Consider the following 25,397-nt stretch of genomic DNA (forward strand, 5'->3'; position numbering starts at 1 on the left):
TGAATTTGAGTTTCATTATTTGTACATGATTTGCTATATTACAAAAACAGTGACACAAATACACTTTTTAATAAGTGTGCTGGATGTTTATTGTAAAAAAAATAGATTGTTTTTAATGTATTAATTAATTCACTGTTTAACAATTTCACATAAGCACATTTTTAAGTGGTCCCTGCAAAATGAACATTCTACTGTAGTGTAGGAATACAGAATATACAGCTGGTCAAAGTACATACAGTAGTGCTGTTAATTGAAATTAATAATTTTAATTAAATATGAAAGCAATAATTGTCAATTATTAATTTTGTCATAATCATTTGTCCTAAGTTTGAACCTACATAATATAATTTTGAAGCTGAAGACTGTTTATAACAAATAGTCAATATTTACTGTTGAACATCTGTAAACAGATGCATTACTGTTATACTGTTTTTTGCAGAGGTGTTGTCATTTTAAGATGTTACCTGCTGCTGCCTGCCTGCCATCATGCAGACGTGCTCCGGCCGTTTGGTGAAAGCTAGAGAGTTAGAAGTTAAGCATGTGCATAAAGTACAATCCAATGAGCAAAACTCAGTTAAAGTTATAGGTATACAACCGTGCATGTGCTGAGGGGTATATTTATTCCGTCCAGTTTAGGGTTGCAGGGAGCCAGTGATTATCACACCATCACTCAATGTAAGGTAATAAACAAATGTGGTATGCCAGTCCTTTGGGCACAGTCACACAGCCAAGCAGAAAAAAGTAAGCTCTGTGCAATAGAAACCTATTAATAAAGTATGTGTTTAGTTTTAATTCAGCTATAGATATTATAAAGCTGTGTGATCTGGTGGTGTGACAGCTAGTGTTCATACCTCAACATTTTGGGGGGGTTGTGTTTAGAGATAGAAAAGGGAATTGGTGTTATAGTTCTTCACATGCTGTAAAGTAAATATGTATTTATAAAACAAAAGAATTTATATCAGAGTTGTCTGTTTTTCCAGTTGGCCAGTGAAATTTGCCCTTTTTTTATATAAACAAAAGAAGAAAAAGTAAAGCAAAAGTAATACACTGTTCAGAACACATTACATTTTATAATAAGTAACAATATAATATATTAAGTTGCTTTTTTTTTTGGTAAGTAATGTAATGAAGTTACTTTTAAAAGTTATGTTCCTCAACACTGTTGGCACATAGTTTGTAATACTTTAACAGTACTTTTATTTCACTCACTCAAACAAAGCAAGTGTCTGTTTCAGCAGTTTTGCGAAAGTATTTTTGAGACCGTTATGTCTTCCATATTAGCTCCATCCTTGTCTAGTAAGTTTATGAGCTGAGTCTCTAGCATTTTTGCAGTGTTTATAAACTTAGTTTAGTTAGCTGTAGTGTGGCTAAATAATTGAATTCATTGATAGCAGAAAGCATCTATAGCATTAGGGGGTAGGCAAGTGGGAACTTGTGTAGCTAGTGGTGACTGGGGTTCAGAGACATTGATGTAGATCCCCGTATCATTACAGGAGACATGCCAGTGACAGTATTTGATAATGTTATAAAAATTCAGTTTATTTATTTAACATTGCTTTAAAATTGCTACAAATCATGATACTATATTGACATAAAGGCCTAATATTATAACTGATTCTTCATAAATTGGACTTGAATAAATCTTTACCATTCAGAACCAGTAAATGTTGCCAAGACTGTCCTCAGTCATTCCTTTTCAACCCTATTCTGAATACTGACTTGGCTTGTCCTAAAAAGTTGAGATTCACCCTGTTTTATTGTGGCCTACAACTATTGTAAGCCTAACTATTGCTGCATCAGGAGTGGGCAGGAGGAGGAGTATAGGGACCTAATCAATGACTTTGTTAAATGGTGCGACTCAAACCACCTACACCTGAACACCAGCAAAACCAAGGAGCTGGTGGTGGATTTTAGGAGGCCCAGACCCCTCATGAACCCCGTGATCATCAGAGGTGACTGTGTGCAGATGGTACAGACCTATAAATACCTGGGAGTGCAGCTGGATGATAAATTAGACTGGACTGCCAATACAGTGATCCCTCGCTATATCGCGCTTCGCCTTTCGCGGCTTCACTCTATCACGGATTTTATATGTAAGCATATTTAAATATATATTGCGGATTTTTTGCTGGTTCGCGGATTTCTGAGGACAATGGATCTTTTAATTTCTGGTACATGCTTCCTCAGTTGGTTTGCCCAGTTGATTTCATACAAGGGACGCTATTGGCAGATGGCTGAGAAGCTACCCAAGTTACTTTCTCTCTCTCTCTCTTGCGCTGACTTTCTCTGATCCTGACGTAGGGGGATTGAGCAGGGGGACTGTTCGCACACCTAGACGATACGGACGCTCGTCTAAAAATGCTGAAAGATTATCTTCACGTTGCTACCTTCTGTGTGCAGCTGCTTCGTGAAGCGACATGCTGCACAGTGCTTCGCATACTTAAAAGCTCAAAGGGCACGTATTGATTTTTGACTTTGTTTTTCTCTGTCTCTCTCTCTCTCTCTCTATCTCCCTGCTCCTGACGGAGGGGGTGTGAGCTGCCGCCTTCAACAGCTTTGTGCCGCGGTGCTTCGCATACTTAAAAGCCAAACAGCCCTATTGATTTGTTTGCTTTCCTCTCTGTTTCCTTTGAAGAGGAAGATATGTTTGCATTCTTTTAATTGTGAGACAGAACTGTCATCTCTGTCTTGTCATGGAGCACAGTTTAAACTTTTGAAAAAGAGACAAATGTTTGTTTGCAGTTTTTGAATAACGTTCCTGTCTCTCTACAACCTCCTGTGTTTCTGCGCAAATCTGTGACCCAAGCATGACAATATAAAAATAACCATATAAACATATGGTTTCTACTTCGCGGATTTTCTTATTTCGCGGGTGGCTCTGGAACGCAACCCCCGCGATGGAGGAGGGATTACTGTACTGATGCTCTGTGTAAGAAAGGACAGAGCCGGTTATACTTCCTTTTAAGGCTGGTGTCCTTCAACATCTGCAATAAGATGCTGCAGATGTTCTATCAGACGGTTTTGGCGAGCACCCTCTTCTACGCAGTGGTGTGCTGGGGAGGCAGCATTAAGAAGAAAGACGCCTCACGCCTAGACAAACTAGTGAGGAAGGCAGGCTCTATTGTTGGCATGGAGCTGGACAGTTTGACATCTGTGGCAGAGTGACGGGCGCTCAGCAGGCTCCTATCAATTATGGAGAATCCACTGCATCCACTAAATAGTATCATCTCCAGACAGAAGAGCAGCTTCAGCAACAGACTTCTGTCACTGTCCTGCTCCACTGACAGACTGAGAAGATCGTTCCTCCCCCAAACTATGCGACTCTTCAATTCCACCCGGGGGGGGTAAACATTAACATTATAAAAAGTTATTGTCTGTTTTTACCTGCATTATTATCAATCTTTAATTTAATATTGTTTTTTTGTATCAGTATGCTGCTGCTGGAGAATGTGAATTTCCCCTTGGGATTAATAAAGTATCTATCTATCTATCTATCTATCTATTGACCTTAGTAGTGATGAGCTATGAGTGTTTTTTTTTTTTTTTTTTTTGGTAAATGTGAGGATTTTCTTTGATTAAAAAAATTTAGTGTCATCTGTGCAGGCCGCCACTGTCCTTGTTAGAGGCAAATGGGATCAAATTTGCCTGTCATCTGTTGGCTGTCCTTGCTTTTCATTGTTAAATAATTGCTGGTTAAGGAAAAAAAGTAATGGTTCAGAAGATTTGCTGATATAGTAATGTAGCAGGTGGATACATTTAAAAGTATGGTAATCTTTACATTATACCATGACACTATGGCCTCTGAAGTGCCCTAGCTTGATCCACCACGTTTTCTCCCAGCTATCCAAATCTTGGGGTCAACATCTACAGATTCACACCCCAAGCTTGTTCCATATGGCTGGTTATGGGCTGCAGTGGAACCAATTATATCAATATGTAGGTACTGGTAAATACTGTGATGCACCTCCTGGAAGCAGTACAGGCACCAGCAAGTCAGCATCTCTTGACCTCATCATGGTGGAATGGTGGCAGTCACTAACAAGACCAGGGCAAAAGGCGAGCCTCTGGGTTGTGCATGGGGCTAACAAGCACCCCACAAAAAACATATATGTTATGAAACCACATCAAAGATGTATAATTATCATGAAATTGTAAGTAGGTGGTGCTTGAGCAGTGTCATATTTCTTTTTTTTTTCTTTGTGCCCTCACCCACCATAACCTATCATCCATGGGGGAGGAGCGAAAGCTTTAGATTCAACAAAAATTTCAATCTCTGGTTTTTGACATTTTGTGACGTTTTAGGGTCCACTGATTCCAAAAACTTTGATACCTTAATGATGGGTGTGTCACAATTTCTTGAGGATGGTCTGGAACTAAAACGGCTAGACAGAAAAATGCCATGCTTGAAACTTAAGCCTGTTAAGAGATGACGATGTGCTGATTAGTTTTTGAGCCAAATCGTACAAGAGAAAGAGGCACTCTAGAGGAACCCTCAAATACCATAATTCAGCAAATAATTATGAATTCTTCTCATCAAGTTCTATCGTAATGACCTGTTTTGTGATCAGAAAGATCAGCATCAGAGCAGTAAATAGTTACTGAGATGTTATAGAATAGTTCAGGTAACTTGGTCCCTAGGGCGCAATGCCTACTGATGCTCACATCCGAATTTTTTTTTTTTTTTTTTCTAACCATTTTACCTGACATGTTTTTTCATTCCTACAGGTATGGATTTCATATATCAGGAAACCCTGAGTTCAACATTCCACCAAATGCAACACTAAACTATGTGGTTAAGCTAAAGGCATTTGAAAAGGTAAGCTTGGGTAGGAATTTAGTCACTACAGGTAATAAGAGGTCAGATGTATCAGGACTATGAAGAATTTTCCACCCTATAGCATGTTGTGATTAGCCCAGTGTTGTTTAGTTTTGCTAATTGTTTCAAAATTGGGAGTTAAAAGGAATTTAGACACACATCCCATTTTACTTCCTTAACCACTTATGCACAAGGTGTTTTGCTGTCAGGACACAGCCATATTTCAAAGTTGTTTGTGTATGTTGCAGTAAACCCGTAAGTCAATCAAAACAATAATGATATTTTTACATAGTTACTTCTTTTAAATAAGTCCTACGTTTCCATGTGGTCTGCTGTCTTTCACTATTAAAATATGAGATTTGCACACATACTGTATACCGTGAGAAGAAAAGCATATCACAAGTAAGTAAGTCTGCTTTTATTAAAGATCTAATCTGTGACAAGCCACATATAGTCAAAGGCAAATTACCATTGGATAGCTGACTTTCAGCCCATTTTAATGATGCATGGTTTCTCTATGATTTAGTCATTCATATTACATGTCAGAGCTGTTCATAAAAAGCACAAAATAAATTGCTTCAGCAACACTTTATACATCGTTCTGCACAAAGCTTGAGTTAGATTCTGATCAGTTTTGGATCTGTTGAGAACAGTGCATTTGATGAAGGACTTCATACAACACTTGATTTGTAAGTTACTGCTTTAAGTATAACGTGAAGGGTCACAGTGTGCAGTTTTACACTTCAAGCATTATGGATTCAATTATCATACCCGGATGCTGTTTGATGCATGTTCTCCCTAAGTTTGTGTACTGAGCAGTGCTCTTTCTGTTTCATCTTGGAGTATAGTCACACTGTACTTGTGCCACTCGAAGTTTAATGTGACAACCCTACCTTTGATTGAATGTCTTTGTATCATGCAGCTCACGTCGCTGTGTTGGGAGTACAGGAGAGGAAGTAGACATTTTAGCTAATGGCATGTTCATGGTATAATAAACGCCCCATTTTTTACCTCATTTTGAATTTTTCCCATCCCAAAAACTCGGTGGTTGTCAGAAACAAACATGATTACAAATGGGTAATAAAATCAGAGTGCAGCCTTTTCTTAGAGTTGAGGTTGGAGGTTGAGGTGAGTGCTTGAATTAGAAATGGAATATAAAAAATCTTGCACAACTTTGTTGATCCCTTTGGTGGCTGTTGTAGGACAAATTATACTGTGAATAAGTCTAAAATGATCATGACCACGTGACTGAGAAACATTGTATAGGTGTATGTGTCTGTATTATTAGCTGTGTGCTTACGGCTGCATGTATCCTGCCCTGCTCCCAGTGCTGACTTCAAAGACAATGTCCCCATAACCCAAGCATTGGAAGAAGCTAGTATGAAAGTGAAATGCAAGAAAAAACAGGAATACAAAAAAAATAAATAATGTACTAAATGTCTTTGGGGTAACTGCAACAGAGGACAGGAGAAGATGGGTGAATTGCAGCGCAAAAACCCCGATTCAGAAATAATTTTGAAAATCAAAATTTGGATGAGTACGTAATTATACATATATAGCTAAAAATATTGTTTACTTGTTGCTTCAGTGTGATATATCCAGCATGTGTGTGTTTGTGTGTGTATATATAATTTTATTCTAAAAAATATATTTGCCACTGCAATACTTGTTTTAAGAGATTGTTTAGGTGTAAGTGACTTAAATGTTTCCATAAAGGGACAATGTTTCCAAACAGTACAACTTTGCATTGCTATTGGATATGACATCTAAACCTGGTTGAATGATAGCTGACTAGTTAGGACACAAAGGAAAATCTATTCCAGGGTTGTACATTATAAAATGTCTTGGTTATGTATTATACATTCCATTTTGGAGAAGCACCTCTAAATTGCCCAATTTTTTGTGTTTTATTTGATATTGGTTATAAACAAAGATTTTTAATAATATAAATACTTCAAAAAATTTTAAGTGTACTCACTACTGTGCAGTCATTTGCAGCTTCTTATTTTTGGGTATGTAATTTAAGTGCAATAATGCCAAAAAATCCTAGTACATTAGGTACAAAAAGCAGTTTTCAGAAAGTTGTAACTATTGTACGTTTTTATAGGCTAAAGATTCATGGGAAATGAATATAACTGAGAAGCTGGAACAAGGATCAATTGTCAAAGAAAAGGGAACTCAGTATTTTAAAGTAAGATTTTTGTTTAGTTGCTTTTACTTGTAAGAATCCTTAAGTCTGTAATTTATAAAACGTATTCATGTTTTAATGTAAGTTTTCACTGTTGAGTTTTTTTTCACAGAAGCTTCAGTCTAGTCTAAAGATAACCTGTGTCTGTTTCTTTATTGTTGAGTGTGTATCTACCACCTGGTTTTGGTTATACAAGACTGCTATACACCAGTTTAGTGATGCTGTCTTGCAGAATTTTACTACTGTCATTAATCGATGATAATATAGTCAGCTATTCAGATTTTAAAAAAATATTTTGAATATGAGCTTATTTTTTGTCATTTTTTTTAGCGGTTACACATTATTTAGCCATGGTTGTTTAAGTCAGACTCGGTACCCTGCCTTCGTACAGGAGAACAGTGAACTTGACTGATTATGAGAGGTTTTTTTTTTTTTTTTTTTTAATCTTGTCATTTCTCTTTACAACAGAAAATACTTCGTTAAGAGAGTAATCTAGGTACAATATTGAAACCGCTTCTTAATACAGGCAACCTATACATAATAGAAAATAAAATCTAGGTGATGCTTGAACATAATCTTAGAAACCTTAAACTGAGCAGCATGAAAAGACAGTGGTTTAAAGGCAGTTTAGAATATGGTTTTAAGCCATTTCTTAAATTAGCTCAAATTTTATATTCAGTGTTGGTAATATTTTTTTCTTCCCTACATTTATAGGAAGGGAAATATAAGCAAGCAGCTGGGCAGTACAAGAAGATTATTCTGTGGCTGGAAATGGAATCTGGGTTGACTGAAGAAGAAGAACAAAAATCCAGAGCACTGCAGCTGGCAGCACACCTAAACATGGCTATGTGTTCCCTGAAAGTCCAGGAGTTCACACAAGCATTAGAAAGTTGCAACAAGGTAAGTGTCCTGGCTAACTTAAACTTTTGTTGGACTAGCTTCCTGTTTAATTAATATAAGCTATAAATGCATATTAAGGCTATAAGATATTGATAAAGCACAGTTATCTTGGAACTAGTAGCACAGTTGTTAAACAGTTGATTCTTGCCAGTGCATATGTGAACATATATCACAGTTGCTCAGACTTAAAACCAAGATCAAGGGCTGCAACTAATGATTATTTTGGTAGTGGACTAATTGTTCGATTCCCCCACAACCCCCCGATTATTCACAATTATTTTATGCCTGACTATTTTGAAGTCTGCGACCTGTGGTTGCACATCCTGTTCTGGGCTCCAGTGTAAGTCTTACCTCATCTGCTCATGTCTGTCCACCTAGTGTGACCATCACAATAAAAAAAAAAAAAATACATTAAACAATACAAACTAAAGTGCACATAGTCTTTAAACAAAAAAAGTGCATTTAACTTAACCAAAAAATACATAGTTAAAACAGAAACGTTTTTCATATTTTAGTAATAGATGACAAAATGTAGACATAAACTATATAACGTGTAAAGCCTGAAGTGCAAAGATCAAATAAACACTTTCACAAAAGGTTCAAGGATGATACAATAGCTTCCGTAACGCAGCGGCAGGAATTGCTGACTTATAACCCCTGGTTCGATCCTGACTGCCTCGTATATTTACCGTTTTAAGTAGTGAGTTGCTCTTATTGTTAATATTATACAATAAACACGTACATTTGATTTGCGTCTATAACAGCCACTGTAAATGTATAGTACTTTGTAAAAGTTACCTTTTTTTTTTCCCACTTTTATTCTCTTAGTCACGATCACGATACATACTACCGCCCCCCCCAGGGATCTGACACTTGTTACTTTTTACCTGAAACTGGGAATAACTGTAGATGTGAGTGGTGTTTTGAGACAATCAAACTGGAAATTCTCTGATCTGGATGGATAAAAGCTGACACACAAACGCTGGTGAATCTGCCTTATTCGTATCTCATTGTCACTTGATTTTTTTTATTCAGTTTTATTGAGTGTTCCTGCTTACGCTGAATTAGTATGCACTTTAAGCCACACTGACAAAAAAAAAACAGAGACATGGGTATGTATGATATTTGGAGTTAATTATTTTATGACCTTATAGTACATTTTGGAAAATATTGTGGCATGGATGCAACATTATTCATATTCATTCACGTACCTTCTTGCGGTTGTAATTGGTGACCGCATTTTTTTTTTCTTCCCCCCAACCTTGCCCAGTCTGCGCAGGACTCCAGGACATGCAGAGGAAAGAATGTTCCTCTGCAAGGTGACTCATGAACGCTCTTCTTTTCTCAGTGGACCCTGTGCATGCCTTTCACAGTACAGTGCATTAATCGCCACCAGGTCATGTTTGTTATAGCACAAGCAACCGGCCACCTGTGTGCTCCTGCTAGCACGGAATAAGCTAATGCCTTCTGGTGTCAGTGTGCATCACTGGGGGGGGTTGGGGGGGAGAAAGAGACAAATATATGTCACATTCTGAAGATATAATTGTATGACCTGAATAGTACCAATCAGAAAACATCATTGCACTAATACAATATTATTTGAAAACGAACAGATCGGGTGTAAATTTGTTACTTGTAAAAGTTAGCTTTTTTCACTTTTATTTTCTCAGTTTCGTTCATGCTCTCCCTCCCCTCCTGATCTGACCCTAACTAACAGCACCAACATAAATTCTCAAGAGACGGTGGCATCACAGCTTCAGGATGCTTGCGTTTCAGATGCTCATGCATCGCGGTGGTGCTGCTGTGAAAAGAAGGCTCCGCTTTGCATAATCTGCTTTCAATGTTTTTTTCTTTCCATTTTTTTCCATCTCCTTCCCCCTCCTCTATCTGACTCGCCATTGCAACCACGTTTATTTTCCTCTACATTCTTCTTCTCCTCAAACGTTCTTTCTTCGTTGGTAGGACTGTGTGCAGTCTTGACAAACAATAACAAACAATACTGCCCCCAGATGTTCATGTAGTGCATTGCAGTTACAAAAACCAATTTGGTTCATTGTAACTGGAGCCCCTACTGAAGGTTTTGTTTATGACACGTCGACGATTTTTTGTAGTCGATTAATCATTGCAGCCCTACCAAGATCAATAATTCTGTAGTTGTTTTGGCAAACAGATGACTTTTGTCCTACACATTTTCATTTGTCATATTATCTCTGTATTATCAGGCCTTAGAAATGGACAGCAGTAATGAGAAGGCTCTGTTCCGTCGTAGTGAAGCATATTTTTCAATGAAGGAATTTGAAGAAGCAAGACAAGGTTTTCAAAAAGTGGTTCAGCTGTACCCCAGCAACAAAGCTGCAAAAGCACAGGTTGTGGCATGCCAACGACATATCAAAGATCAGCATGAGAAAGATAAGCGTCTCTATGCCAACATGTTCCAGAGATTTGCAGAACAAGATGCCAAGGTGAGCTTGTTTTAAAACTTGCTTTGTGGGTCAAGTGTTTGGGACATGCTGCAGTATTGTTAGTGTTTTTTGGAGGGGGGGGGGTGTTTGTGCATAAAATAATTGGGGAATTTGGAAAAGAAAGAGCTAGTGAGTTTAAATTCCTCCCTTGCTTTGCTGTACTACCCTTGGTTGTAGTTAATTGTTAGATATTATGTTGTGTTAGGGCTGGCTTATTCATAACCATCTGTTGAATTTTTAAAAATTATGTATGACTAGCAAAAATAATTTCAAATTATTCTGTTTGGCTCTTGATAACTGATGTGTCTGAACAACATTGCAAGATTTTTTTCATCTTGCCATCTACCTTAGTCATATCTGTAAATTACTTCCAGGAATCCCACAATTTTTGGTTGGCTAACTTCTCATGTCATCAGTGAATTGTGCAGTTTTCTGTCCATTGATAAAGAGACATCTGAACTAACAACTTTCATTGTAGATCAGCAACACTCTCCCTGTTGGCTAGAGGAGCCTATTGCCTCTTTACTGCATGATTTTTGGCCCTATACAAGGTTTTACGATTAACAATATTTGGTTTGGAATGCTTGCACACCCAAGTTTGGAAAAAACAAAATTAGGGGCACATTTGAAGTAAAGTTGATTGTATTTGTTTGTTTGTTTACATACAACATTAAGGCTACTTCTGTGAAATCAAACCTGTCAATTAAAGATTAAACCATTGCTTCAGAATTCCTTTAAAACATTATTTGTTGTGCTGTTTTCAAGGTGTTGCACATAAGTGAAAAGACCATGAGCTAGTCACTTCACCTGCCTGTGCTCCAATTGGAAAACCAAAAGAAAAATGCAACTAATTGTATCATAAATGTTGTGTAAGTCGCCTTGGATAAATGCATCAGCTAAATAAGTAAATGTAAACAAAAAGCAGACCAGGACCTTTTGATTGCACTCAACAAGATAAACCATCAGAGACACTTTTCCTATTTAGTGGCATCAGAATAATAAGATGCAACATATGCAACGACTGTTTCTAAATAAATGTGTTGCATACGTACATAGTTTTACTTGGCAAAGGTTTTTTTTTTTTTTTTTTTTAATTATCCAAGGCCTAAAAAAAGGCAAAATTAATTATCTTGCTGTTGATCCCACCTCCTGTCCCCTTATATATATATATATATATATATAATATATACACTGTAGGATGAAAGTAGATCATGCTAAAAGGTTGCAGGAGTTTGTACAGCACAAAAGTATTCCGCAGGACCATGCTCATGTTTCAGATCTTTTATCAGCAGGTTCTTAAACTGATGATGCATGAGTCTTTAGTGCTGGAAGAAACTTCTTAACTGGTTAATGTGCCTGTCTTTTGTATATACAGTGTGTTTATACATGTTATGTATAGAATTTAAATGTATATCTGTGTATTTATATTAACAGAAAGAAGCTGAAAAAGTAAAGGACACAAAATCTCAAGATATTCAAGAGGAGGATGTAAACATTGAAGAAAACAGTGATGAAATGAAAGATGAGCATGGACAATAGATCTGGCAGCTCTCCTGCCCTTTTTCCGGTTAATTTAAAATTACTTTGTAAATTAAGTTGTAATTTTGTAATTTTTCTGAAGACTTGCTTTTAGTAAAATCATTTTGAGTAGCTTGCTTTTGAGGACATCTTGTTATCATTTTTGACTGTTCTTAAAATTACTTTTGACAGTTAATGATTGTTTTATTATTTAACTAGTGATGTTCCAAAAAAAAAAAAAAAAAATAAAGGTTTACATTAAAGTTCCTTCCATAGTAGCACTTCAACCTATTCTGTAATACACTCACCTGGGATATTAAGTTTAATACTAAAGCAATTTTTGGGTAGGGTAAAGAATTTGCAAGTGTTCCTTTTAAGATTGTGTTTTTGTATATATGAGTTGTGCCATGTTTGAATTCTTCCCCAATACATTATAGGGGGTGTTACAGATTAAGTTGGAGTGCTAGTGTGAAAGAGTCTTAAGATTATAGGTAAAGATCAACTGGATTTTGCGAGGTGTATATCTGAAATATGTAATATTTTAATTGTAAAATAGACCTTTGGGTACTTTAATAAGACAGTAGGGAACACAAAGATGCATAATTCAGTCTGCTAAACTGAAGTCAGCTCATTCTTTCAGGGATAATAAAGCTGTGGTTTAGGAGGATGGAGGTAGATCTTTGCCTTAGCTTGTTCTGATGCGACCTTCTTCTAATAAAAATATCTCTAATCAAGTCTTTTAAAAGATTTGAAAGAAGGTTGAAAATGATTATAGATGAGTGCATTTTCATTGTCACTACTCTTTTGAACCCTACATGGAATCTCAATTTTTTCAGTTATGCAATGTTGTTCCAGATATGCAATGTAATCTTTAACTCTCCTGTCAGGGGACTTCATATAAAAGTTTAACTGATACTGTTGAAATTAAATTATGCAGGAGTAAAACGTGTGGCTGTTCATGTTTCCTGCATTATGGTGGCATTTACATTTAGTGGCAATTAGTATTACTAGAAAATGTATTTAAGTGAAGAAAAAAGCTAATATCATTATTTCCATAAACTAGGAAAGCCAACGAAGTGCTATAAAAAAGAAGCTGTATACCAGCATGCATAAAATATTTAGCAAGGCCATGCCTTTTGTTAGGTATCTTGCTAATTTTGATTTCACAGGATGTGTGCTTCTTTTCTAATTTGCTTTTCTTTCAACAAGCTTTCAATGTAAATTTGTTTTTCAATGGTTTTCTATATACTGGAAATACAGGTGCTGTCTTAAAGGGCTTCCAGTCAAATAAATTATATCCTGCCCTGGTTAAGAACTAAAATCAGCTTTGTTTGCTAGGCATCTGCTTGTTCTACCACTGTATTTGAATATTTGATTGTATGGTAAACAATGTCATTTTGTTCAATTTGGTTGGTTCAAATGAAAAATCCATCACACTTTATTGGAAATGTTTTAAAAACTCAATTTTAAGTTGAACGTTTGTTCAACACACTGTTTTGGTTATGACTGTATTATGAGTCTGTTGGTGCTATTGCTGACAAAACCTGTTATTTTTTTTTTGGTTAATGGAATTCAGCTGTTACTTGAAATGTATGTTAATATCATTCTATACTTTGTATATGTTTATGTGTTGAGTCAGGGTGGCGGTTTAAAAACTTTTTTCCATCACAGTAGACACCTTGTTAAATAAAAGTTTAAACCTTTACTGTTTGCTGAGCCTGAACATTGTCTGTGATAGACTAAAATCAGACAAACCTCAAGTTTACAGGTAGGAATTTTAAAAGTTTCAGAAAATTCTATTATTCTGTATTGTGTAACTGCAACAGTAAAGTTTTTTTTAATATTGTAATGTTGCAGAAAGAGGGCAGATAATTATTTGTCCATGAAGGGTTGTTCAGAAAAAGCAATAAATGTCAATAATACATTTTTGCGGTATGTGAAATTACTTCCAGTGACACTGGAATCATTTTTATTAAATACTTCATATGAGATCATATTAAGTTTATATGAGCCAGTTCACCACTGCAGTTGTTTTATTTTGAAGCTAGTTTTGGACACATTTTCGCGAACTCTAAAGTGCCATGTTGCAACTTAAACTCTATAAAATGTATTAATATTTTTTAGTAAAAATGTTAGTTTTTCTCTTTGCATAAATTTTATTTTGCATATCAGCATGTGAAGACAGGCATTGAGAACATTGAGGTTTTATTGTGGGTCTGAGATATTATTAGAGTAAAATTAAAACTATATGTTCAAAGTGTGTGCCTCTTAAAGAACTAAATTTACTAGCTACTAACAAGAAAGTGGTTACGAGTGCTTAAAAAATTGGCAGAATATTTATAAATGAATACCAGGAACACAGTAGAAGACTTGAACTCAGATACATGAATTAAACATATAATTCAAATGTTCAGTTCTATATTTTTTGAGAGCATAATAAAAGACTGCACATTTTTTAATGGTGAAATACACACATTTCTGAGTTTCTAGCAAAAATATAATGTACAAGTTATATGTACAAATATGAAATGTCACTTTGTGCTGTGTTAGCAGTTAAATTATTTAATCATATTTCTCGTTGTATTAAGAATATAGAGGGTTGAATGGCCTTTTCAAATCTAAATTTTTTAGTTGCTGGTTAAGTCCAGGTGAAGCCTGAAGCCTGCTATTTACAGGTCAAAGGGAGATTTTGAATGACTTGTCTGCTAAGATACCAGAGCATACTTAATTGAACTAATGTTTGTGCGCACAAAAGTGATCAAGTCACATTAATCGAGAGATGTATAAATGAGCGGTAGCCCTGTAATTGTGGCCTTAATTTTTGAAATAAGGTGTTTTCATTTTTTGAAAGTGTTTACTAATTTGAGTTAACCTGCCATGACTTCATCATCATCCTTCACTCAATATTCATTTTCAGTCATGTCAAAGTAAAGGGCAGACATTTTCACAAATATCACAAGTTGGAAATTGTAACCGTTTTTATCAAAAGTACACTTTGAATGTTATTTGTATTGTTAAAAGTGTAACTCAGAATTTGTTTGGCACAGTCACAAACAAAACATTGACTTGTCTTGTTGAAAGTACATGTTCCATATGCGTATGTGAAGGTCAAGCTTTTTTTTTTTCCAGAATATATACATCTTTCTAGTGAACCGCCTAGTTCAGTAACATTACAGTAAGTTGCACTTTCTGAAAACTAAAATAAAACAATACAATCAAATTAGAATGAAAGTGAAAAATTCTGTGTCTACGAAAATCAAATTTTATTTATAATGCACATGTCAAAATTGCTTTGTGAAAGTTTAAAAAAAAAAAAAAAGCTTTGAACAAGAAAATTAGTGATTGAGGAAGATTTCTAATAAAAGTAGGCTGAGCATGTATACTTTGTTGTGGTTATCTTATCTGTTTTGAGTTTTAGTGACCTTGAAAAGCACAACATCTGTTGGAGAATCAAACCCACACCTAACTATGGCAGTATGTGCTCATACATTAATTAACCCTGCACCTAATTTCCATTTCCTAATATAGAAGAAATTTGTTTCTTGGCCCTTAAGCAAAACACCAATGTTCAGTAAAGTATAGATAGTTGTACCCAAATAGACTTTGTAACAACTCAAAAGTGATGAGGTCCCAACCTAGCTACTGACTCCATGGACTTGGCAAGGCGAATTCTTGTGGGCTCACATAGATTTTCTCCCCCATCGTAGAAAATTAACAAAGGTTTAAACCTAAAGTAGTCTGCCATGAGAAAGTGTGTGTTTGCACCTATGCTGTAGACTGGTACCCCATCTAGAGTTGCTCCTTGTGTGGTGCCCATTACCAATGCCACCTGCATATCTGTACTGCAAGAAATGAGTGGAAAGCAGAACCAATTATAAAAGACATATATCCACCAGCACGAAGAGGACCCTTAATTTAACAAACAACAAAAGTAAAACTGTACAGAAGTGTATCCCACAACATTGACCAATTCCATCCAATAAGTGTGCCAATACAACATCACATATTTAGCTAGAGTTCAACATTTCCACTCTTTTTAGATTTGGACACAATATTTGTTCATAATACAGTATGAAACAGTTTTGTTGTATGATACTGGTAGTACATTTGAATATGAATTTTAAACTTGCCTTTAGAAGCTTGTGTACATCTGGGTAAGCTTTTTTTTATTTTTAGTGAAAATGTAATTGCATGCATTTTATAATAGTAGATAACTGAAGTGCAGAGTGTTACATTTTTATTTAAGAATGTATACAGATTAATTTGCACCTCTATGGCTTGTTAGTTTCTACAACTTTTATCTTGTATATAAGAGAACATGCAGGGAGGACCCGGGAAGCAAACCCAACTTGTGTCACAGGATTATTTTAACAGCGTTATTGTTAGATCACAGTGATTTAATTAGTTTTGCTTTCCTGACAGTGAACAATAGATTAAAGATGTTTTAATGTCAAAGTAAAGACATCTCTAAAAAGTGGTCTAAATTAATTACAAATATGAGAAGTCAAGCAAAATGACATCTTTTATTGGCTAACTAAAAAGATTACAATATGTAAGCTTTTGAGGCTGCTTTAGAAGGGACCTGAGTCACTTTGAAAGCTTGTAAATTGTAATCTTTTTAGTTAGCCAATAAAAGATGTTATTTTGCTTGACTTCATATTGAATCCATAATGGCTAACACAGTACAACACCCTAGTACTACAAATATAAAGCAAAATAACTAATTGGACAAGTCTTCAGCCCATTTAACATGAAGAATCTAAATCGTCACTAGTGTAGCCATTTGATTATAGAAGTTTCAGAATCAGTTAAATAGTGATCACCTGTCTGTATGCAGGGGGTTTCAATTGACTGCAGTATAAATGCACCTTACCTGGAAGGTCCAACTTGAAAGCCAATATCTTGACCTAACCCATCCATTGAAGACAAAAAGAACACTCCAAGCAACTCTGTGAAAAGGTGATTGAAGAGCACAAGTCAGGTGATGGAGGCAAGAAAATATCTAAGTTACTGCAGATGCCTGGGAGTCCAGTTAAATAATCATTAAGAAATAAAAACAGTATGGATCGGCTGCAAATCTGCCTAGATTAGGCCATCCACAAAAAACTAAGTGATCATGTGCAGGGAGTTCCAAACTTTGCTTTCTTTTTATATCAGGCACAAATTGGATGTGCCACAAAGTGGCAGCATGGGATTGGGTCTTTGTTTTTTTGAAGTCCTGCTCCAATTAGTTTTTCCAATTCCATAAAGGTTTCATTGATTGTTACATTCTTTACTTCTGTATTCTCAACTTGTTTTCGAGTGACCCATTTTATTTTTGTGTAGTTCTTGCAAGGTCTGGTTGGTGTGCTTCATTTTTTCCAAGTCCCACCTTCCCCAATGCTTTAAAATCACCATGTCAATTTTGTCAATGACATGTGCCAACTTAATTATAGTAATTAACGAGTTTTGATGGTGGTGATGATAATACATGTCATCATTGTATAATTAGTGCCATATTTATGATTATTTTTATTTTATACAAATTGTCCATCCATTATCCAACCCGCTGAATCCGAACACGGGGGTCGGCTGGAGCCAATCCCAGCCAACACAGGGCACAAGGCAGGAACCAATCCCGGGCAGGGTGCTAACCCACTGCAGTTATACAAATTGTGTCTGGTTTTAATAACAATAGTAACAACAACTAATGCAGTATTAGCTTTTTATTTTGTGCAAATAGTGTTGTTGATGGTAATAAATAATGAGGCAATATTAGCTCCTTTTTTAAATGCAGATTGTTTAGCACTAAAACCACCACAGCCGGCATAAATTTGTGCTGTGTTTTTAAATCTTTAATTATACTGATCCGCTTCAAAATCCTCCCACACAAAAAAATGTACTTTATAGATTTAAGTGTCCTGAATACATTTGTGAAACTGGAGTTTCTTTATCACAAACCATTTCTGTGAGATAATTAGATTCTGTCTTGTCTCCTCTGGCTCACACTTGAGTGCATTTGCATATACTTCATACCTTAACAGATCCTCTCCTGTTGCCAACATTACTCAGAAATGGTTTGCCAGATGTGAATTGTTGTCTGTCTTCAGAAGACAACTACTGTATGTTGTGATCAATGAAACAATATTACACTTATAATAATCACTCACATTATTTCACTGTGCATTAAAAAATAAAAAATCTGGGAACTGTTGGTGCTGCGGTTTTTTTAGTTGGTAAACAAATAACTTTAACTTGAAATGGCATTGCAATGTGTTTTCTCACAATGTGGAATATGAAGTACACATTCATCATAAATCTATTGTGGTGCATGGAGGACATACAAAGTGACACATAATGGATGGAACATTCAAGCCACGAGTGTAGAGCCCAACTTTTCACAGACATGGCAGACTTGACAATGAATGCAAATTTGAGAGTAAATGGTGGACGTTCTTAGTGAAAATGGAGGGACCAATTCAACATGGTAATTGACTATAAATGAAGGGCCTTTTAGGAGAAAAAATATGATTTGACTATAAATATATTGAGTGCTGACACATGTATTGAATCACATACATGGCATGATAGCAGAAGCGTACACATGCAAAGAAAACTGTTTATTCTTCTGTTTGCATACATTGGGAGGTCTGCTGTGTCTGTGAGAACATTGCAAGTGAGCTATGTTCACTCCCTGGTCACTCCATCTGCAATGTTCAATTTTTTTGTGGTATCCTTTCCCACATAAAATTGATGTTTGCTGTGCGCGTCATATACTGACAGCTTTGCTACTATATCAAACACTTGTCATGTTTTGTGTAAAACAGCATCATATGTTATAAGTAAGGGAAGACATACACATTGATGAGCAGTTGTTCCTGATGAAATATTGATGGCCTTTCATGTGGAGAAAATCACCCAACCCAACAAGACCGCTCACGTAAAAGCTTCCTTTCTTGTTGTTCTTGCTCCTGGTACAATGACGCAGTGTAAAATTGGAGAATGCACACACAATAAAACATATAAACTGCTCAAACAAATTAAAGGAACACTTTAAAAATCATTAGATCTCAATGGGGAAAAAAATCCTGCTGTATATCTCTACTGATATGAATTGGATAATGTGTTAGGAACGAAAGGATGCCACATCGTTTGACGGAAATGAAAATTATCAACCTACAGTGGGCTGAATTCTAAGACACCCCGAAAATCAAAGTGAAAAAATGAATGGCTAGTCCACTTTGCCGAAATTTCATTGCAGCAACTCAAAATCGTACTCAGTAGTTTCTATGGCCCCCACGTGCTTGGGTGCATGCCTGACGACGTCAGGGTGTGCTCCTGATGAGACGACAGATGGTGTCCTGGGGGATCTCCACAGTGCTACCACTGCACCGCCCTGCCGCCCACTAGTATGTGTTATCTTATATTTTCTTTGGGCAGTTTTAGAAAACTCACTGTGGCTGAAGATCAAGCAGTCAGGCAACTGCTCAACCAGAAAGAGGGCTTTTCTCATAGCATTTATGAAGCCTATTTTAATGTGCCTAAAATATGAAACACTGTATTTACATATATACATCAATAAATGAAAGAAACACAAATGTAATTTTGATTTTATAACAGAAAGGAGATCATGTTTTTTTTTTTTTTTGGTTAAGTGCTTTAGTGTTTTGTACTGCATATAAAAAGGCCAACTCAGAGGATGAGAATTTAAATTTTGGTATACCGCTATTAACATTTTCTCCATTCTTTAAACTTTACAACAATCTAAGTCAATTGCAACAGGCAAAATCCATTTGTTTTTTCCCCCAGTTTTAAGGAACAGTGTTCAGGCGTACCAGATATGCTGCTCTAATTGCCATCCTCCATCATAAATTTAAATCTTGCTTTCAGGACTTAGGTATCATGAGATAGATTTTGCATCTTTGTCATCTCTTTTTGTTGTTAATGCAGACAGCGTTCAGAATTAGTGCAGTTGAAAATGGATCCTAGTGCAAAAGTCAGCTTATAAAGGTGTTTACCAAGGCTCCTCTGTTTGATTTCTACGGATTATACATTACTCAGGATGTGTTTCTGAGGATTTGTAAGCATGATATGCACAAGGAATCAATATTTGGTAGTAAGCAGATCATTTAACAAATCTATCTATCTATCTACAGTATGTGCTTGGTTGCCTGGATTCACAGTCACAACTTGATTTTATATGGTACTGTTTATGAGTTGTTATTGAGAGTATGGCACTGTGATCTGTAAAGGTTATTCATACATGTAATTTTATTTATGCTGAGAATCTAAACGACAGGGTGAACCTGACATGGATATGAGATGAGTGTGTGACACAATGCTGATGTGCCCTATTTGGCCAGTGTCATCACAGTCAACAGCTATTTCAAGGGTTCCCATGCAAACAACCTCTGCAGTCCGCAAGCCAATTGTACCTAGGTTTGGAGGTTGCATGTTTAAAGAGAAGGTATAAAAAATCAAACAACAGCATGGAATTTAGAGTTCACCTACGGACAGATGGAAGACATCATTCCTGCCTGTGCCTAGGACACAATGCTTTCCCACACTCTGTCAAAGACCGGAACAGGCGCTGATTGTAGGAAACCCTGACTGCATCATGTTTTGGTTAAGTATAACTCTCCTTTGACTATTATATTATATATACAGAAGCAAGTATAATCTTCTGTGGTTACTGATTCTTTCAATCACTGCTGTACCACTAGGGAATAATATATATATATATATATATATATATATATATATATATATATATATATATATATATATATATATATATATGTAAAACTATTTCAACCATTCTATGATCTGCTTCTCGCAACTGAAAGAGGGCACCGTGGTGGATGTTAGCCGACTTGCTGACCAACCACAAGCGTTACCACCCATTCAATCAGATTGTGATTCAGACTACGAATGCCGTGATATATATATATATATATATATATATATATATATATATATATATATATATATATATATATATATATATATATACACAGTGCATCCGGAAAGTATTCACAGCGCATCACTTTTTCCACATTTTGTTATGTTACAGCCTTATTCCAAAATTGATTAAATTCATTTTTTTCCTCAGAATTCTACACACAACACCCCATAATGACAATGTGAAAAAAGTTTACTTGAGATTTTTGCAAATTTATTAAAAATAAAAAAATTGAGAAAGCACATGTACATAAGTATTCATAGCCTTTGCCATGAAGCTCAAAATTGAGCTCAGGTGCATCCTGTTTCCCCTGATCATCCTTGAGATGTTTCTGCAGCTTAATTGGAGTCCACCTGTGGTAAATTCAGTTGATTGGACATGATTTGGAAAGGCACACACCTGTCTATATAAGGTCCCACAGTTGACAGTTCATGTCAGAACACAAACCAAGCATGAAGTCAAAGGAATTGTCTGTAGACCTCCGAGACAGGATTGTCTCGAGGCACAAATCTGGGGAAGGTTACAGAAGAATTTCTGCTGCTTTGAAGGTCCCAATGAGCACAGTGGCCTCCATCATCTGTAAGTAGTTCGAAACCACCAGGACTCTTCATAGAGCTGGCCGGCCATCTAAACTGAACGATTGGGGGAGAAGGGCCTTAATCAGGGAGGTGACCAAGAACCGAAGGACTCTCAGACCATGAGAAAGAAAATTCTCTGGTCTGATGAGACAAAGATTGAACTCTTTGGTGTGAATGCCAGGCTTCACATTTGGGGGAGACCTGGCACCATCCCTACAGTCAAGCATGGTGGTGGCAGCATCATGCTGTGGGAATGTTTTTCAGCGGCAGGAGCTGGGAGACTAGTCAGGATAAAGGGAAAGATGACTGCAGCAATGTACAGAGACATCCTGGATGAAAACCTGCTCCAGAGCGCTCTTGACCTCAGACTGGGGCAACGGTTCATCTTTCAGCAGGACAACAACCCTAAGCACACAGCCAAGATATCAAAGGAGTGGCTTCAGGACAACTCTGTGAATGTCCTTGAGTGGCCCAGCCAGAGCCCAGACTTGAATCCGATTGAACATCTCTGGAGAGATCTTAAAATGGCTGTGCACCGACACTTCCCATCCAACCTGATGGAGCTTGAGAGGTGCTGCAAAGAAGAATGGGCAGAACTGGCCAAGGATAGGTGTGCCAAGCTTGTGGCATCATATTCAAAAAGACTTGAGGCTGTAATTGCTGCCAAAGGTGCATTGACAAAGTATTGAGCAAAGGCTGTGAATACTTATGTACATGTGATTTCTCAGTTTTTTTATTTTTAATAAATTTGCAAAAACCTGAAGTAAACTTTTTTCACGTTGTCATTATGGGGTGTTGTGTGTAGAATTCTGAGGAAAAAAATGAATTTAATCCATTTTGGAATAAGGCTGTAACATAACAAAATGTGGAAAAAGTGATGCGCTGTGAATACTTTTTCGGATGTACTGCAGGTTTAGTAATAGCTGTAATTTCTAATGAACCTCTTCCCAAGGAGCATGCACCCCTTGCTGGACACTGGCCCGCCAGCAAAAAAAGTTGGCCCACCCCTGCCTTAGGTTGTTCAAGATGATGATTGAGACATGAAATTATGTGAACAGAACTTGTACACTTGATTGCAACTTTATTATTTAAAAAACTGAAAACAGCTGTGTTCAAACTATTCTTCCATCTTAGGTCTATTGTGAATGATTCTATCTTCTATCCTGCTTTTTTCATCTGAGGAATTTTGAGACATCCAGCATCATGAGATCTTGGTGTAACACTTGTACATTTTAGAATCCATTATTTTAATGAGGTTGTAAGACATTTGCAGTTTTATATGTTGAAAAGACTATTTTAATATAAGCTCTGAACTTAAATGGAAACCAAAGCAATGATTTAAGAACAATAATTAAGTTTGTGGTTTCCATTTCTGTATTTTGAATTGTTAACAAATTGAGCAGCCTGACAAAAGGACACCTCAAAAACTGAGGTGCCCTTAAAGGACAGTTGAAAAAAGGGCCAGGAAATTAAGGAGAAGAGCATAAATGTAAGTAAAAAGATCAAAACAAGATCTTTATTAAAATGTGTGACAGACAGTCGGAGTCCTTGCCTGGTCAGGACACCCTTTTGACGAGAGGACCAGGGGAGAGGACATGTCAACAGCAGTACCTCCCCCGGGACACGAGAGGGCAACCCCCCTGGACTGCATCAGGGCCATGGGCTCAGAAGCTCAACCCTGCTGGAGCCCGTGGCCACCGACAGGGTGCGCCTGGACAGCTCTGGAGCTGTGGCATGCAGCACTTCCACCACACCCGGAAGTGCTGCTGGAAGTTGATCGAGGAGCACCTAGAGTACTTCCAGGTGCAGTATAAAAGAGGCCGCCTCACTCCACTCGAGGAGCCGGAGTCGGGAGGCAGAGGACGGAGCTTGAGAGGAGTGGAGGTGGCAGAAGAAAAGCAGAAGAATAAAGAAAGGGAAAAGGACAGAGCATTGTGGGGTTTGTGCACTGTGTGCATTGTGTTGTGCTGGAGAAGAGAAAATAAATGTGTGTGTGTTTTGGACTTCTGTGTGACCCGTGTCTATCTGTGTTGACGCTGATCTTTCACAAATGTTAAAAAAATGCAAAAAAAAAAAAAAAAAAGCTCAACAAAATGAAGATCAAGAAAAATATAAGGGTCTGAAGCCAAAAAAAAATTCCAATACAAGGATAAAGTGCATGCAGAGCATTTTCATACGCAATGTCACATAGGCCATACCCACTCCCCAGCATCCATAACAAACATACACAGTGTGGTCGATGGTGAGGAAGCAGATGGATGCTGGGAGAAATGGCAGGATACCACCCCAGTAACCCTATTGAATTAAACTGAAAAATAAAGAAGCAAGAACAGGTGCTTAAGCACATAATTAAAAAGACACCGACTTGCGGCCAGTCTTGCAGGCTATGTTGTTCTTTGCTCTCCTTCTCTGGTCTTTAGCTCTTAACAGACTCGGGTGCAAGTCTGCTTAAAGACGCCACCTTTATGTGCTGTCACTTTATATGGCGGATCAGCGGGACTTGTTCCATAAGTGCCCTCACTGGATGTCTTCTTTGGACTATGGATAAAGAACAGGCTGCTGCTCTTAACAGTGCCCACCTCTCGTCCCGGAGTAGTATGACCTCAGTTGAGCATACCTGACAAAAGAAAAGGCCAAAATGTAGGCACCCATAGAATTACAAAATAGTGTTGCAGTAAAAACAAACATCAAAAAGTAAAATGCTTATTAAACACAGCATTTAATTCCTGACAGAGCCCCATTCTTGAAACGTGAGCTCAGAACACGCTCACCATGTTTTAAAGGAAAACATCTCTGAAAGGTTTTCAATAGCAATGGAGCATGTAGATCACAAACTGGAATGCAGTGTTTAGTCTTTCCGATCAAAACCCTGCCGGTGCACTGAATGTTAAACCTGAGGGCCTCTCCACCATAAATCTGAAATAGATTGAACCTCTTGTATAGTGAGATAAGGGGATTTAGAGTGAAACAAAGAGCTGAATGAACAGGTTTTACTGTAGCCTAGGAACATGAAACGCAGGATGAAATGTTTATAAAGAATTTTCAATTTTACTCTCTGTCCAATCCTAATCTGGCATTTTTAAATCAATGAAACCCTTGGCAAAGGTTTCCTGCTGTCAACAGGTTCTCTTGAGCAAAAGAATAGCATAAGCTGCCCTAATTCGGGGCGTTCATAAGAAATATAATGACTTACTTCATGAATACATCATAAACAAGAATAGTTGCGTCAGATATTTGATATATTAAAATGTGTGCTTCAGTTTAAATGTTTAAAGTCTATATATTCTCAATTGTAATAGAACTTAAGTTATTTTGTACCCTCTGATAGAGGTCCCTTCGGGCTAGATCCCTAGAAAAGGATAAAAAAAATCAAAAATGACCTCATATAGATAGATAGATAGATAGATAGATAGATAGATAGATAGATAGATAGATAGATAGATAGATACTTTATTAATCCCAAGGGGAAATTCACATACTCCAGCAGCAGCATACTGATAATAACAATATTAAAGAGTAATAAAAATGCAGGTAAAAACAGACAATAACTTTGAATAATGTTAACGTTTACCCCCCTGTAATATCTGTAATCATAGACCTTGAAATTGTCTTAAAACAATACCCCACTATTGCTTAATTTTGAAATTTGTCATTTTTAACCTTCTAGGAGTGGCTCTTAGACTGCTAGTAAAGAATCAAATATCATTAATATTATCATATTCATAATAAAAAATGTCAAAATAGCATAAAACGACATTCCACATGCATATATGACTGATCTCCATTGTTTAGTAGTTTTGCATAAAGGAGTTACTTTGACCCCTTGTATCCCATTAGGGGGTGAAACCCTGTAGTCAGTTAATGTGCCATGATGACACCTATTGATTTACTCTTTATTATAAGGCTGTAATTTCCCACACAAAATTTGGTCCCGTTTTCTTGGATCTAGGAGGCCAAATATAAGGAAAAAAAAATAAAACTCTCGAAATCTTGT

General features: G+C 36.7%; 1 protein-coding gene across 2 annotated transcripts in view; it reads left to right on the forward strand.

The window, feature by feature from the left end:
• Positions 1 to 13,589, forward strand: part of fkbp4 (FKBP prolyl isomerase 4) — a 44,708-nt gene extending 31,119 nt beyond the window's left edge. For both annotated transcript variants that reach the window (XM_028809324.2, XM_028809316.2), the window contains 5 exons: positions 4,726 to 4,816; positions 6,924 to 7,007; positions 7,719 to 7,904; positions 10,127 to 10,366; positions 11,801 to 13,589. In XM_028809324.2, the coding sequence (XP_028665157.2) occupies positions 4,726 to 4,816; positions 6,924 to 7,007; positions 7,719 to 7,904; positions 10,127 to 10,366; positions 11,801 to 11,905 (706 nt within the window). In that variant the 3' untranslated portion in view covers positions 11,906 to 13,589. The remainder of the gene's footprint in view (positions 1 to 4,725; positions 4,817 to 6,923; positions 7,008 to 7,718; positions 7,905 to 10,126; positions 10,367 to 11,800) is intronic.
• Positions 13,590 to 25,397: the final 11,808 nt, after the last annotated feature.

This window comes from Erpetoichthys calabaricus, chromosome 1, assembly GCF_900747795.2.
Source record: "Erpetoichthys calabaricus chromosome 1, fErpCal1.3, whole genome shotgun sequence".
In the NCBI taxonomy this organism is placed as follows: Eukaryota; Metazoa; Chordata; class Cladistia; order Polypteriformes; family Polypteridae; genus Erpetoichthys; species Erpetoichthys calabaricus.